Here is a 14,633-nt window from a genome sequence, read left to right as displayed (position 1 = left end):
GGGTACACTGGTACTATTAATAAGGACACTGCCACTGTTAGTACGGGCACACTGGTACTATTAATAAGGACACTGCCACTGTTAGTACGGGCACACTGGTACTATTAATAATGACTCTGCCACTGTTAGTACGGGTACACTGGTACTATTAATAAGGACACTGCCACTGTTAGTACGGGCACACTGGTACTAATAATAAGGACACTGCCACTGTTAGTACGGGTACACTGGTACTATTAATAAGGACTCTGCCACTGTTAGTACGGGTACACTGGTACTGTTAATAAGGACTCTCCCACTGTTAGTACGGGCACACTGGTACTATTAATAATGACTCTGCCACTGTTAGTACGGGTACACTGGTACTGTCTCTCCCACTGTTAGTACGGGTACACTGGTACTGTCTCTCCCACTGTTAGTACGGGTACACTGCTACTATTAATAAGGACACTACCAAAATAGATACCGCAACCATCAATTGAATACACATTAAAGTGCTAACCTAGCCTATGGCATAAATATAAATAGACAACCTACATAGAAAATGCCAGACCGCTGGTACTAATTATGTCCTTTATTACAAAATCACATTATACAACATACATGATTAAAAGAATCAGTGCAGGAGATAAAAGCAACATCACTGGAGGAGACATACATGGAACGGAGTCCCTGTCATAGAAGAATGTACACAAAACATGGTCATGCATATAGGAAATCATACATGATGAGAAAAGGGACATTTACCCGTGCAAAGTCTCCTCCAGGATGGCGCCAACCCCAACGCGCGTTTCGGCGTACCTTCGTCTGGGGGTCTTAGTACGGGCACACTGGTACTATTAATAAGGACTCTGCCACTGTTAGTACGGGCACACTGGTACTATTAATAAGGACTCTGCCACTGTTAGTACGGGCACACTGGTACTATTAATAAGGACTCTGCCACTGTTAGTACGGGTACACTGGTACTATTAATAAGGACTCTGCCACTGTTAGTACGGGCACACTGGTACTATTAATAAGGACTCTGCCACTGTTAGTACGGGTACACTGGTACTATTAATAAGGACTCTGCCACTGTTAGTACGGGTACACTGGTACTATTAATAAGGACTCTGCCACTGTTAGTACGGGTACACTGGTACTATTAATAAGGACTCTGCCACTGTTAGTACGGGCACACTGGTACTATTAATAAGGACTCTGCCACTGTTAGTACGGGTACACTGGTACTGTCTCTCCCACTGTTAGTACGGGTACACTGCTACTATTAATAAGGACTCTGCCACTGTTAGTACGGGCACACTGGTACTATTAATAAGGACTCTGCCACTGTTAGTACGGGTACACTGGTACTATTAATAAGGACTCTGCCACTGTTAGTACGGGCACACTGGTACTATTAATAAGGACTCTGCCACTGTTAGTACGGGTACACTGGTACTGTCTCTCCCACTGTTAGTACGGGTACACTGCTACTATTAATAAGGACTCTGCCACTGTTAGTACGGGCACACTGGTACTATTAATAAGGACTCTGCCACTGTTAGTACGGGTACACTGGTACTATTAATAAGGTAAAATGTGGGGGATTGAGTCAGCACAACCTGTATGTAGGTGCACATCACTATGGCGAAATACATATACAAACGGAAAATACAAATGTGATAGCACTCTACATCCAGCATTCTGCCCTGCCTCCTTGCTGGATGAGGCATTGGTGTACATTTTGGCCAAAGCGTAATAAGCCACTCACCACGTCAAGGTCGCCTCTATTGAGTGGTCCCTAACACTAGTGTGCACCAATGTCTCATCCAGCATGGAGGCAGGGCAGAATGCTGGATGCAGAGTGCTATCACATTTGTATTTCCCACTATTAATAAGGACACTGACACTGTTAGTACGGGTACACTAGTACTAATAATACGGGTACACTGGTACTGTCTCTTCCACTGTTAGTACGGGTCCTGCAGCGACCACTTCTGGCAACGTGCGGAATTACATGCCGGCCATGTAGATGAATGGTAGACTGTGTAGCATGTCGTCTCCGGGTGTTTCTGTTCTAATAGTTCTAGACTCTCTGTATTAGTCCGGGTTTCCATGCTATCGCTGGCACGTGACTGCCATGGCGGCCAAATGACGCATATTAATGGGTAAAACTGAGGTATTAGCGTGGAAAATCTTACGGTCATTACCCGCCACGGGTGGGCTGAGTTTTAGTCACATGTAGCACTAGCGGTGTATAAACCCAGGGCTACTTCAGACAGCCATAACGTAAACGTATTTTAGTGTCCACGTTACGACCTCAGGTTTAATGTGGCACTATACGTTCTGGTCATTACACCTGTGGTTTGTCCAGAACACGGTCCTTAAAATGCACACACGTGAAAGCGGTCTGAACGAGGCCTTATTCGTTATCGCCCCTCCATGTGGCTTGTAGCCGTAGCAACATGATTTAATATCCGTGGGGGGAGGGGAGGGGGTTCTATAAGGACAATTACATTGTAAAACAACAGCCCATAATCCCAGCATGGACCTGCTGGGAGTTGTAGTTCCACCAGTTTTAACAACACACAGTTCATGGCCGAAAAGCACAACATTCTGCGCCGAGATTCCTCCTCCACATGGTATATATACAGTAGACCGCTCGTGACGTCATCGGCTATGACCCGGAACCGGAAGTCTCGCTGGTTGTCGCGGAGACAGAAGACCGGAAGCAACGGCCATGGTAAGAAAACATCGATATCCGAGTGTGTGAATGAGCCCCCGCACATTATTAGATAGCTCCTCGGTGCACGGCGGCCATGGCGCCCCCTGTGTGTGTCAGTGACTGGCAGCCGCCGTTATTGCGTCGCTTCTTCTCTTTGTGTGTGAACATGGCTCCAGTCACCTGAGCTCCAGACTGTTGTGTATCTAGGAGTCCCCCACCACTTTCTGTAATGACGGGGTCTTCCCTTATGTTTTCAGTCACATTGTCCTTCCAGTGTATTCTAATACAGATGTCTCGATTTACAAAACATCTGCTTGCTGTCAGTGAATCGTAACCCTTGTTTATAGCCAGTCCTGGTCATGTGATGGTCACACAGGTGGCAGGGTTCCTTATGAGACAGGAGCACAGATCATTACAACCTAGTGTCTGTGTTTGTGCAGGGAAAATGTGCCCATTGCCCTGCAAAATCCTGAGTCGTGTTTTTACTGAGTGTTTTTTTTTTTATTGAAGGCAATCCATATCAGATTGGTGAGAATAGACTTTGGGCCCCCCGCAGCCTCTTTCTGGGTCAGTGATGTCACCTTACATCAGTCACATGGCCTAGGTGCAGCTCAGTGCTGTTCAAGTGAATGGAGCTGAGCTGCAACACCAAGAACGGCCACTATCCAATGGGCGGCGCTATGCTTGGTAAGCTTCGAGGAGGCCACAGAACACCGGTGCCTCCTTTAAAAGAGTTTTCTAGGATTTTTTTTATACTGATGACCTGTCCTCTGGATAGGTCATCGGTATCTGATTGGTGGAGGGGTCCTATGCCCGGCACCCCCGCCGATCAGCTGTTTGAGATGGCACCAGCGCCGTACAGTGGTTGTACTTGGTATTGCAGCTCAGCCCCATTCACTTGAGTGGGGCTGAACTGCCCCTAGGACGTGTGACCGATAAACGTGACGTCACAAGGCAATAGGCAAAGCTTCGAGAGTTCTGGCGCTTTCTCAAATAGCTGCTCGGCGGGGGTTCCGGGTGTCAGACCGCACCGATCAGATACTGATGGCCTATCCAGAGTAGGACCTCCACCCATGTAAATATTGGTGACCTGTCCTGATGGTAGGTATTCAATAATAAATACCCAGAAAACCCACTTAAAGGGATATCTCATGACTAATGTAAAAAATGAAAATCAGACATCATAAAGTACCTGACAACCTCTTTATAACCAAGCTAGAACCAGCCCTGTACCTGACATGGACCAGAGATCTCACCATTCATTGCTCTGCTAGATTTATATCAAGCTGACAACTCATGAGGCGTGTCCTTTCTGCTGCAGCTCAGGGGGCGTGTCCTTTCTGCTGCAGCTCAGGGGGCGTGTCTCAGTTCTCCCTATCACAGCTCAGGGGGCGTGTCTCAGCTCTTCCTATCACAGCTCAGGAGGCGTGTCTCAGCTCTCCCTATCACAGCTCAGGAGGCGTGTCTCAGCTCTCCCTATCACAGCTCAGGAGGCGTGTCTCAGCTCTCCCTATCACAGCTCAGGAGGCGTGTCTCAGCTCTCCCTATCACAGCTCAGGAAGGCGTGTCTCAGCTCTCCCTATCACAGCTCAGGAAGGCGTGTCTCAGCTCTCCCTATCACAGCTCAGGAAGGCGTGTCTCAGCTCTCCCTATCACAGCTCAGGAGGCGTGTCTCAGCTCTCCCTATCACAGCTCAGGAGGCGTGTCTCAGCTCTCCCTATCACAGCTCAGGAGGCGTGTCTCAGCTCTCCCTATCACAGCTCAGGAGGCGTGTCTCAGCTCTCCCTATCACAGCTCAGAAGGCAGTTGAAGGATGAAACTGAGCATGTGCGGCCTTCTCATTGAGCAGGACAAAGAAATAATAAGAAAAAAAAAACAGCAGGTGGCGCTCTACAGATCCATTTTATAGAATAACGCGGCGGCCACGCTAAATGTTTAATGACATGCAATTGCAAAAGTGTTCAAATCCAGGAGCTGGTTTGAAAACTGTAGAATATTTTTCGTGGGACAACCCCTTTAACGGTGTTGTCTGGGATCATTAGAAAATATTAAGGATCCAAACTCCCTCCGTTCCCATGGGGTTCCTGCCAGGCCGTTCTTGGTTGCAGGGCAGTGAGTGGCTGCAGTGGTCTGTTAACCAAGCACAGGGCCCCATGACTTCTGATTCCAGCAGCTCAGTCCTTTTGTTCTTTGGTGGATACGCAGCTGTCCGAGATGTCTCTCCGCCTGCTTCCTACTGAGAAGACATGCATACTCGGCCGAGTCGGGGGGTTGGGAGTGAACAGCCAAAAGCTATCTTATGTGTATGGCCTCCGATAGGTCCCATTGTCCATCTTCCCTGAATCCAGACAGATCCAGATAATCATCAGTGTTTCCATTCATCATTTACCCCGTACTGAAAAATTGTTGCGCCATCGTATGACTGTATATAACGGATCTTATGATCGAGTCCAGACATTGCAGTTATTATTTCGGGTTTTCAGGTGCGATTGTAGCAGTAACCACCAGTGTAAAGCCAGCCCGATGCCATCTCTGTGACCTGCATTGCCCTGTATATCTACAGCGTAGCAGTGGCCTGCACTTAAGATGGCGCCCCCTGCTGTTGCCACCATAATCAGAAGCTGAACCTGACCAAATGCATATCGCTCCACAGGAAAGTGAATATTCAGACCCTGACATGGCTGGACTGGGCGAGACGGAGAATGGAGAGAACGCCCCTGTGTACTGCATCTGCCGGAAGCCGGACATCAACTGCTTCATGATGTAAGTAAGGCGTGATTTAGTGGAGGGGGTTTGATTTTAACGATCGCACCCCGACTGATCCCAAGAACGATGGGCCGCGATAATTCCCATAACCTCATTCATTTCAGTGGGGATTAAACATCAGCTCTCACTGATGAGGGAGTCCTTGACCCCCTTCGATTCGAGATCAGTGGGGACCCAGTTGTCAGACCCCTGATGATCACTTTTTTATGGCTTTTCTTGATAATGTGTGGTAAAAGTGAATTAATGGAAAATCTTGAAATGGCCATGTACACCTTCAGGGCCAATTTTTTTTTTTATGGATGCATTTTACAAATTTTGGACAAAAAAATATATTTTTCAATCGGCCTTTATTAAAAATATTGAGCCGTTCTGTCACAGAGTTAACTGTTTTTCTCACTTTCTGCGATTTTTATCTCTAAATTACTAAAAGATCATAAACACCTATTTACGCCGCATTCTTATCAGTAAGATGAGGACTGCGTTATAATGAGTGTTTATAATGTCAGAGATAAGGAGCCGAGCTGCTTGACGGAACAGACAGCAGGCTACTAGAGAATCTCAAGGCTGTACAGAGAAAAGGGCTCAACATTTTTTAATAAAGAACACTTGAAAAAAAATTTTTTTATCTGAAAATGAGTACAATACAAGAATAAAAAAAAATGCCCCCAAAGGTGTACAGTACATAGCCTTTAAGTGAATACTTTTTGACTCTTTAAAGGGGTGTTCTGGGAGTAGAATTTTGATGGCCTATCCTTTATCTGTATAAGACCTCATGCACACGACCGTTGTTTGAGTCCGCATCCGAGCCGCCGTTTTGGCGGCTCGGATGCGGACCCATTTCCTTTAAATGGGGCCGCAAAAGATGCGGACAGCACTCCGTGTGTTGATCACCTGTTTGTGGAGGTCAGTGTTGCGGCCTCCTCGCAGCTTATCAAGCACAGCGCCGTTCATTGTATAGTGGCTGTGCTTGGTATTGCAGACCTGGCCACGTGACCGATGAACGTGACGTCGCTGGTCTAGGATGAGGCTGAAGCGTTCGCTGGAGCTCTCAAACAGCTGATCGCCACTGATTTAATATTGATGACCTATCCTGAGGAGGCCATCAATATTGTGCTCCTGGAAGACCCCTTAAAGCCTGATGTACACAGACGTGTCCTTGTGACCCCCGCGGTTTTCTTTTTTGTATGTTCAGAGGATGCGATCACTGCAATGAATGGTTCCACGGACACTGCATCAATATTACTGAGAAAATGGCGAAGGCTATTCGGGAGTGGTACTGCATGCAGTGTCGAGGTGAGCAGCACTCGGAAAACCATCTTCAGTCACTTTGGGGGTTACGGGCACTTGACTTTGGTTACATGCGTAGTCTTCTCGTCTAATTATGTCTCCGATCCATAATCCAACTCCTGTCTCTTCAATGTCTACCTTTTATGAAATGGGAACGTCTACATGCATCCTGGGACACACCTAGAATCAGTACCGGGGGGGGTGTCGCAATTCAGTTTAGACGATTGGAGGGCTCAAGGTTCACTTTATTTTTTACTGTTAAGCAAAATATCCTCATCTGGAGATCAAATATCGACACAAGAAATCCAGGGACCGGGAAAGAGACACTGATAGAGAGGAGAATGAGGAGCAACAGAGGAACGACAGGAGGAGGAACAGCACCGGCAGTGGAGGCAAGGTAATGTGCACGCTGCCACACAGTACCTAGTATGGGCCTGGGGTCTACCTGGCTTTTAAAGGTGCCCCCACACATTCTTCTGAACCTGCCGATTATCCAACATGGATGCGGTATTCTGACTTGCCCGCGACTGGGGGAAGAAGGATTGGAATTGTTAAAGGGGTTGGCTCAACTTGCACTTTGGTGGCATATTGCTAAGATATACCACCAGTGTCCGATGGTGCGAGTACCACGTCTGGGACCCACATCTCTCTCTAGAACAGGGCGTATATCCTAGATATGGGCCAACCCCTTTAAAGATATCCAGCACTCCAATCAGTGGTGTAAAGTCAACATGGACAACATAGCTTTCGTGATGTCTTGGAATAAAAGAATTGACGTTTTTACACCACCGCTTGGCGTACTGGATATCTTTAACCTTTCCTTATCCAAGGGTCCTCCAACTTGTTTTCCGTGCACCCTTCAGGAATAAGCTACAAGGACTGGACTCGCTGAGTGTCTTTTGCGAAAGAAGGATCGGATTGTTGGATTTCAACATGCCTGATCCTTTTGTTAACCCATCAGTAGAGGTGTCTGGCAGCTACTTATTCCCCCTCCCTCCATTGAGAACACATGCATGCTCGGTCACGCTCAATATGTGGAGTCAGAAGGAATAGCTGCCCACCTAAGAAGCTTTTGGTTGACAGCTATCTAAGGCCTCATGCACACGTCCGCGCCATGCAATTTGCGGAAAACGGCCGCCGTGCGCATCTTTTGCAGCCCCATTAAAGTGAATGGGTCCGCATCCGAGCTGCAAAAAAAAATGTGGCTCAGATTTGGACCCAAACAACGGTCGTGTGCATATGAGGCCTAAGGTGTATGGCTAGCTTAAATCTGAGATGTAGACTAAGATACGGATTCTTTTTGTGGTGTAAGAAGCCGGAGGACTGTGTTCCATTTGTGTCTTCTCCCAACTGCAGGTTAAGCGATCGGCCCGCATGTGTGGGGAGTGCGAGTCCTGCAGCCGCACCGAGGACTGCGGGCAGTGCGACTTCTGCAGAGACATGAAGAAGTTTGGAGGCCCCAACAAGATTCGCCAAAAATGCCGCCTCCGGCAGTGTCAAGTCAGGGCAAGGGTAAGAAAAAGCTTTATTATCGTTATTACTGGAATATTCTCGTCATAGCATGTATTTCCCAATTTCTGATGGCGCTACAGTTAAAGGGGGATTCCACATTTAATTAGGGCTGTCCTAATCAATAAAGGGGTGTTATCACATCATAAATCTCCGGAGGATATGCTAATACAGCGCTCGGATATCTCTGGCAGTCTCATCAAGTGGAGTGGCTGCGAGCATCCGTGACTAGAGCTCCAGACGCCCCCGTTCTCACGTTCTGTGGAGGTCCTAATGGTCGGACTCCCACCAATCAGATACTGGATAGACAAGTTGTTATGCTCGGACTTCCCCCTTTAAAGTGACCAAGATCGAATCTTAAACCTGACTAATCGATTCTCCATCTTAACAGCCGGCGAAATACTGGTGAAAAGAAATAAGCAAATTTCTTAGTAATTTCCTGTTTTGGGGCTTTACACCTTAAAATTCTCAAGTGACTTTTATTTACTTGACCGTCGAATAAAACAGAAAATCTGATAATCCATTGGTACAGAAAATGCTGCGGGTGAAGGACGACGAGTACTCCGTGTACACGCCAGAACCGCCCAGCCTGGCCGACTCGATGTCTGACGATGAGCTTCCTCTGGATCCAGATCTGTATCAGGAGCTGTGTGCCGGAGGAGCCTTCGATGATCAGAACCTGGTAAGTGGGCTTCATTATGAGTTGACGGAGGCTGTTGTCAGTGTGGCGCTGTCCTAACCGTCCTTCTCTTGTAGCCTTGGCTCAGCGATACGGACGACGCGCCATTTCTGGACTCTGTTCTGAGAAAGAGAGCCGTCAAGGTCAAGCACGTCAAGAGGCGCGAGAAGAAGTCTGAAAAGAAGGTAACGGGCTACAAAGAGCCTTTCTGCTTTGTATGGCGCCGCACAGCCAGCCTCCATCCTCCGTTTTGAATTGTCCTGTTTGCTCTTCAGAAAGATGACAAATACAAGAGACACAAGCAAAAGCAGAGGCACAAGGACAAGGCCAAGCACTCTGAACGCATAGAAAACCGAGACTACTCCTCCCTGCGCCAGTGCTTGGGGCCCAGCTGTGTGCAGCCAGCCAGGGCGGGCTCCAAGTACTGCTCCGAGGACTGTGGCATGAAACTGGCAGCCAAGTGAGTGCAGCATCTCAAGCTATTACACCAATGCATGGGTACTCCCATCTCTTAAAGTGGCAGCGAATCGCCATCAGTGGGAGTCTGGCTTCTGGGACCCTTACCAGTCCTGAGGATGAAGGGGTCCCTGCCCTGATTCAGGGCTGCAGCCATTTCACATTTGCTAGGAAATGCCACCAATTTCAGATGTTCATATGTACAGCGCTATGGAATGAATGGCGCTTAAATAATAATATTAGGTGCGGGTCCCACCTCTGGACCTGCACCTATCTCTAGAACGGAGTCCACAAAGTGAAGGCGAGTGGACAGTGACTGGGCAGCTGCCCTCATATAGTTTCTATCGTGACTGCCGAAGCGGCGCGCTTGGCTTTTTTCCGTAAGTGCCATGGAAACGAATGGGAAGCGCACTGCGCTAGCACAGCCATCATTCCATTCACTTTTATGAAACTGCCATAAGTAGTTGAGCCAGCACTTGGCTATTTATGGCATTCCCTTAGAATTGAATGGAGGACGGTCTCGTATGCACGGTTCGCTCTCCTTCACTTTGTGGGCTCCATTATAGAGATAGGTGGGACCTGCACCTATCAGACATTGGGGGCTTATTCTAGATATATGCCACCAATGATTGAGATGACACAACCCCTTTAAATTGAGTTGGGCTGCAGCTCCCTGAACAGCATGTGACTTTATCACCGCTCTGCAGTGAAGGCACTGACTTGGCTTCAGCCCCTCCATTCTCAGGATCGGTACACGTCCCAAAGGTCGGACCCCCCCACTGATCATAAAATAATGGCATGAGCTAGCTTTATGAGGTAGGAATACCCCTTTAAGACACCTGTCGAGCTTTGTCCTAAGTTGATGCTCTGCGGTGATCATTTCCTTTCTTTCTCTCTGCCCCCTCAGTCGCATCTATGAGATCCTCCCTCAGCGGATCCAGCAGTGGCAGCAGAGTCCTTGTGTCGCTGAGGAGCAAGGCAAGAAGTTGCTGGAACGCATCCGGCGGGAGCAGCAGCAGGCACGCACCAAACTCCAAGAGATGGAGCGGCGCTTCCACGAGCTGGAAGGCTTGATCACCAAAGCCAAGCAACAGCAGATCCGCGAGGATGAAGAGGTGCGAGCGGAGGAGGGTTAGAGCCCGGGGGAGCGGAAGGATTTCTATGGCTTCCATATCTGCTCACAGGTGGGGGTTTTTCTTTCAACAGACCAACGATGGGGACAGCGATGACACTGACCTCCAGATCTTCTGCGTGTCTTGTGGCCATCCGATCAACCCTAAAGTTGCTTTACGGCACATGGAGCGCTGTTACGCCAAGGTTAGCGGGAAGAGATAGTCCAGCACAACAGCCTGATTCTTTTTATGGTTTTTGTGACATTTTATATTCCTTTTTGCTTGTAGTATGAAAGTCAGACCTCATTTGGATCCATGTACCCCACAAGAATTGAAGGGTAAGTTGTATGTTATTGTCCAGCTCGGCTGCCCTCTCGACATGTCACTATCCTGCCATTGTAATGTAATATGTCGTCGTATTCTACCTAACCCGTCGCTTCATTTTTCAGCCAAATCCTACTATCTATTTATAATGCATGTCTATGGGATTTTACAGATATGAGCAGCGATACATAGACCCAAATTAACACTTTATGGCTTTTGTAGGAAGTTCCTTCTCGTTTCTAGCACTGATGGACATGCAGCCCTCCTTCTCTTTCAAAAAAGAGGTTCTTCAGCAGCAGTGTCCACTACACAGTACAGTGCCTCAGCTGCTCCAGAACTTAAAAATACAACTGCTGCAGACCATTTATGTGCTGTGGCTTTCACAACAATTAATGGTGGACAGAAAGCTCCTCTTTCCCCTTCAAAACGAAGTTCTTCAGCAGCTGAGGTATTTGGGTAGGGGCTGTTGCGACCCCCCCCCCCGCCCCCGCATTGATCACAGGATTGGGTATCCCTCGGAGCCCCCCGAAATGAATGGAGTTGCAGGTCAAGCATGTTCACTGCCGCTCCTTTCGTCTCTACAGGAGTTCTAGGGAAAGGGATCAGGTTTTCTGGAACTCCCATAGAGATAAACAGAGGGACAGTTTGCATGCTTGACCTTCCGCTCGGTTCATTTCGGGGGGGGGGGGGGGGGGGGGGGTCTCCAAGGAGTACAGTACAGTCAGGGCAGCCTGTATTCCGCATGCAGAGAAGCTAACTGTAAAACAGCACAGACCTGCTGACAGGGAAGTCATAGACAATCCTCCTCCTTCTTCTCATGGAATCATTTTCCTTCCAGGGCGACCCGTCTCTTCTGTGACGTGTACAACCCGCATAGCAAAACCTACTGCAAACGTCTCCAAGTGCTGTGTCCGGAGCATTCCCGAGACCCCAAGGTAAACTTGCACTGACCTCGTGCTCTTGCCTGCTGATTGTTAAGCCCTCGCTGTAGACATCCACTTCTGTGTCTCGTGACTCAGGTCCCAGCAGATGAGGTGTGCGGGTGCCCCATGGTGAAGGACGTCTTCGAGTTGACTGGCGAATTCTGCAGGGTCCCAAAGAGGAAGTGTAACCGCCATTACTGTTGGGAGAAACTCCGCCGCGCCGAGGTTGATTTGGAGCGAGTTCGTGTGGTACGCCCTTATTACACAGATAATTTTTTTTCATTTTCCTGTCCGCAAAAATGCGGATCCGTTTTTTTGCGGATTAGATGCTGTCCCATTCACTTCTATGGGGCCCTTTTCTTCCATTGCACGGCTCAGCAAAAAAATGAAACCTGTCCTATACTTGTCTGTGAAAATCAGGACATGGCCCTATTGAAGTCTATGGATCAGCAAAAAAACGGAATGCAATCAGTTTTTTTGCGGACATGCTGAACTGTCCGCAAAAAAACGGATCCGCATACGGCCGTCTGAATGAGCCCTAACGGTTGTACGTATTATTATATGCCTATGACTTATCTGATAACGGGACAGAATCCAACACTTGACGTATCAAGAGCTGCCAGCGATTTGACCACTTTCTTGTCGGGGTAGTTAACGAGTACTTCCATTTCTATGGAGAAAGGGTTATAGTGCAGGAGCGTGTACAGCAGTCATTTTTTGGAATAGATCGTATAGCTGATTGCCTCTCAGTCTGCTCATATCCATGCAGAGCGTCCCGCATGGAAGCCAGTGCTGGACACAGGACAGGACACTGGCTCCTAGTGCATAGATATGAGCAGCCCACGGCTCCCACGTGTGGACGGTTAGCAATCCTGTCAGTTATTCAGAAAAGTGATCGCTCAAATTACTTTCTGCATAATGGAGGATATACATTCAGTTCAGGTAGTGGCTGTTAGTGACCATAACGAAGTGCCTCCCCTATATGCCAATGGGGCACACCAAACCTTGGTGACAACTGAAGGGGGAGGGGAGGCTCAATGAGTGCTGGGAGGTAGGGGAAAGACTAGTTGGTAAAAGAGGTTCTGTACCTTTTTATTACTGATGGGAGGGGGGAGGGAGGGATAGATCATACGGAGAATAGATCATCCGTAATAAAAAGGTGTAGAACCCCTTTAAAGGGATTATGCCGTGACTGATGTAAAAGAGACGATCGGGCATCATATAGGACACGACAGTCTCTTTCTAACAAAGTTAGAACCAGTATTACCAAAAGACCAAGGACACACATGTATTATCATAACATATATTTTATTAAATGACATCATATAGATAATTGAAAGTATGACTGAATTAGAACCAGCCCTGCACCTCACATGGATCCAGAGATTCCCCTCCCATTTGCTCTGCTATATTTATTTGAGGCTGGTAGCTCAGGGGGACGTGTCCTTTCCACCGAAAGTCTTTCCCTGTTACGGTCACAGCTTCTAATAGTGGCAGTTGAAGGTTTCAACTGAGCACGTGCGACCACCTGACTGAAGTGGACAAGAAATAAGAATGAGAACAAACAGCAGGTGGCGCTGTACAGATTTTTCAATAGCTCAGTATAGATTTAAACTGAGCGTGTGTGTGACCACCTCACTGAGGTGGACAAGAAATAAGCAATAGAACGAACAGCAGGTGGCGCTATACAGATACATGTCATTTAATAACTCCATTTTTTAAAAAGGGTATGGACATCCTTTAGGTGACTACTCCCCTGTGAGTCTACATTTTACAGGGTTCACATACTTTACCGCACATTGGGACCCCCGTTGTGGTTTAAGCTCACAGAACCTTATGGTTTTTATACGAGGATATCCGCTGATGAGCCAAGGTCACCCGTGTCCGGTGGCTTCTGCTGCGTCCCCCCGTCGTTCACTCAGATCTTTCTCCTTTTCTGTCTTTGCAGTGGTACAAACTGGATGAACTCTTTGAGCAAGAACGAAATGTCCGCATGGCGATGACTAATCGCGCCGGCCTGCTGGCTCTCATGTTACACCAAACCATCCAGCACGACCCCGTCACCACGGACCTGAGGACACACACAGAACGCTAATCGGGGGAGGGGGCTTTTTTTTTTATTTTATTTTTATTAAACCAGTGTTTCTTCAAGTTTTTATATAGATTGTGTGAATCCCACGTTTTAAAGAACCTGTAAAGGCGTTTCACTGACGTCTCGTATGTTATCCCAGGTGTTTTACTCTCACATTGTACAGACTCAAGCCTTAAGGTGGGGGCTGCAGAGGGTGATGTCTCGCGAGTGACATCTGTAGAAAAGACTTTGGCTGGCCATATTAACATAGCGGTCAGTGAGATCGCAGCAGTTTTATCTAATTTGTATGGCCAGCGGTAAGGAAGTGTGGGTAGTACTTTCTGAAAAAGATATATGACAACTCCATTAACTAAATATATAGATATATAATCTACATAAAGAATTGCTCTTCTTCTCTTGTACTGATCCGGAGTTACATCCTGTATTATACTCCAGAGCTGCACTCACTATTCTGCTGGAGCAGTCACTGTGTACATACATTACATATCCAGTACTGATCCTGAGTTACATCCTGTATTATACTCCAGAGCTGCATTCACTATTCTGCTGGTGTAGTCACTGTGTACATACATTACTTATCCTGTACTGATCCTGAGTTACATCCTGTATTATACTCCAGAGCTGCACTCACTATTCTGCTGGTGCAGTCACTGTGTACATACATTACTTATCCTGTACTGATCCTGAGTTACATCCTGTATTAGGCCTCCTTCACACGAGCAAGTATTCCGTGCGGGTCCAATGCGTGACGTGAACGCATTGCACCCGCGATGAA

The 14,633-nt window shown here is 47.6% G+C and overlaps 1 protein-coding gene across 1 annotated transcript; it reads left to right on the top strand.

The window, feature by feature from the left end:
- Positions 1 to 2,696: 2,696 nt before the first annotated feature.
- CXXC1 (CXXC finger protein 1) lies at positions 2,697 to 14,321 on the top strand. The gene is made up of 14 exons (XM_040405773.1): positions 2,697 to 2,728; positions 5,364 to 5,473; positions 6,669 to 6,769; positions 7,027 to 7,160; positions 8,120 to 8,275; positions 8,805 to 8,954; positions 9,029 to 9,136; positions 9,227 to 9,411; positions 10,315 to 10,522; positions 10,614 to 10,724; positions 10,808 to 10,857; positions 11,682 to 11,778; positions 11,863 to 12,015; positions 13,715 to 14,321. Exons 1-14 carry the CDS (start codon positions 2,726 to 2,728, stop codon positions 13,859 to 13,861), a joined length of 1,713 nt encoding a protein of 570 aa, XP_040261707.1. The 5' UTR covers positions 2,697 to 2,725; the 3' UTR covers positions 13,862 to 14,321.
- The last annotated feature ends 312 nt before the right edge of the window (positions 14,322 to 14,633 follow it).

Source organism: Bufo bufo, chromosome 8 (assembly GCF_905171765.1).
Source record: "Bufo bufo chromosome 8, aBufBuf1.1, whole genome shotgun sequence".
Lineage (NCBI taxonomy): Eukaryota > Metazoa > Chordata > Amphibia > Anura > Bufonidae > Bufo > Bufo bufo.
Note: the sequence above shows the minus strand (reverse complement) of the source record. Positions and strands in the feature narration are given on the sequence as shown.

What these genes read in the sequence shown, in the direction of transcription:
- CXXC1 (XM_040405773.1), top strand. An exon ending in AGTGTCAAGTCAGGGCAAGG is followed by an intron (nt 8,276 to 8,804) that starts GTAAGAAAAAGC and finishes CCATTGGTACAG; the next exon opens with AAAATGCTGCGGGTGAAGGA. An exon ending in TGGAGCGCTGTTACGCCAAG is followed by an intron (nt 10,725 to 10,807) that starts GTTAGCGGGAAG and finishes TTTTGCTTGTAG; the next exon opens with TATGAAAGTCAGACCTCATT.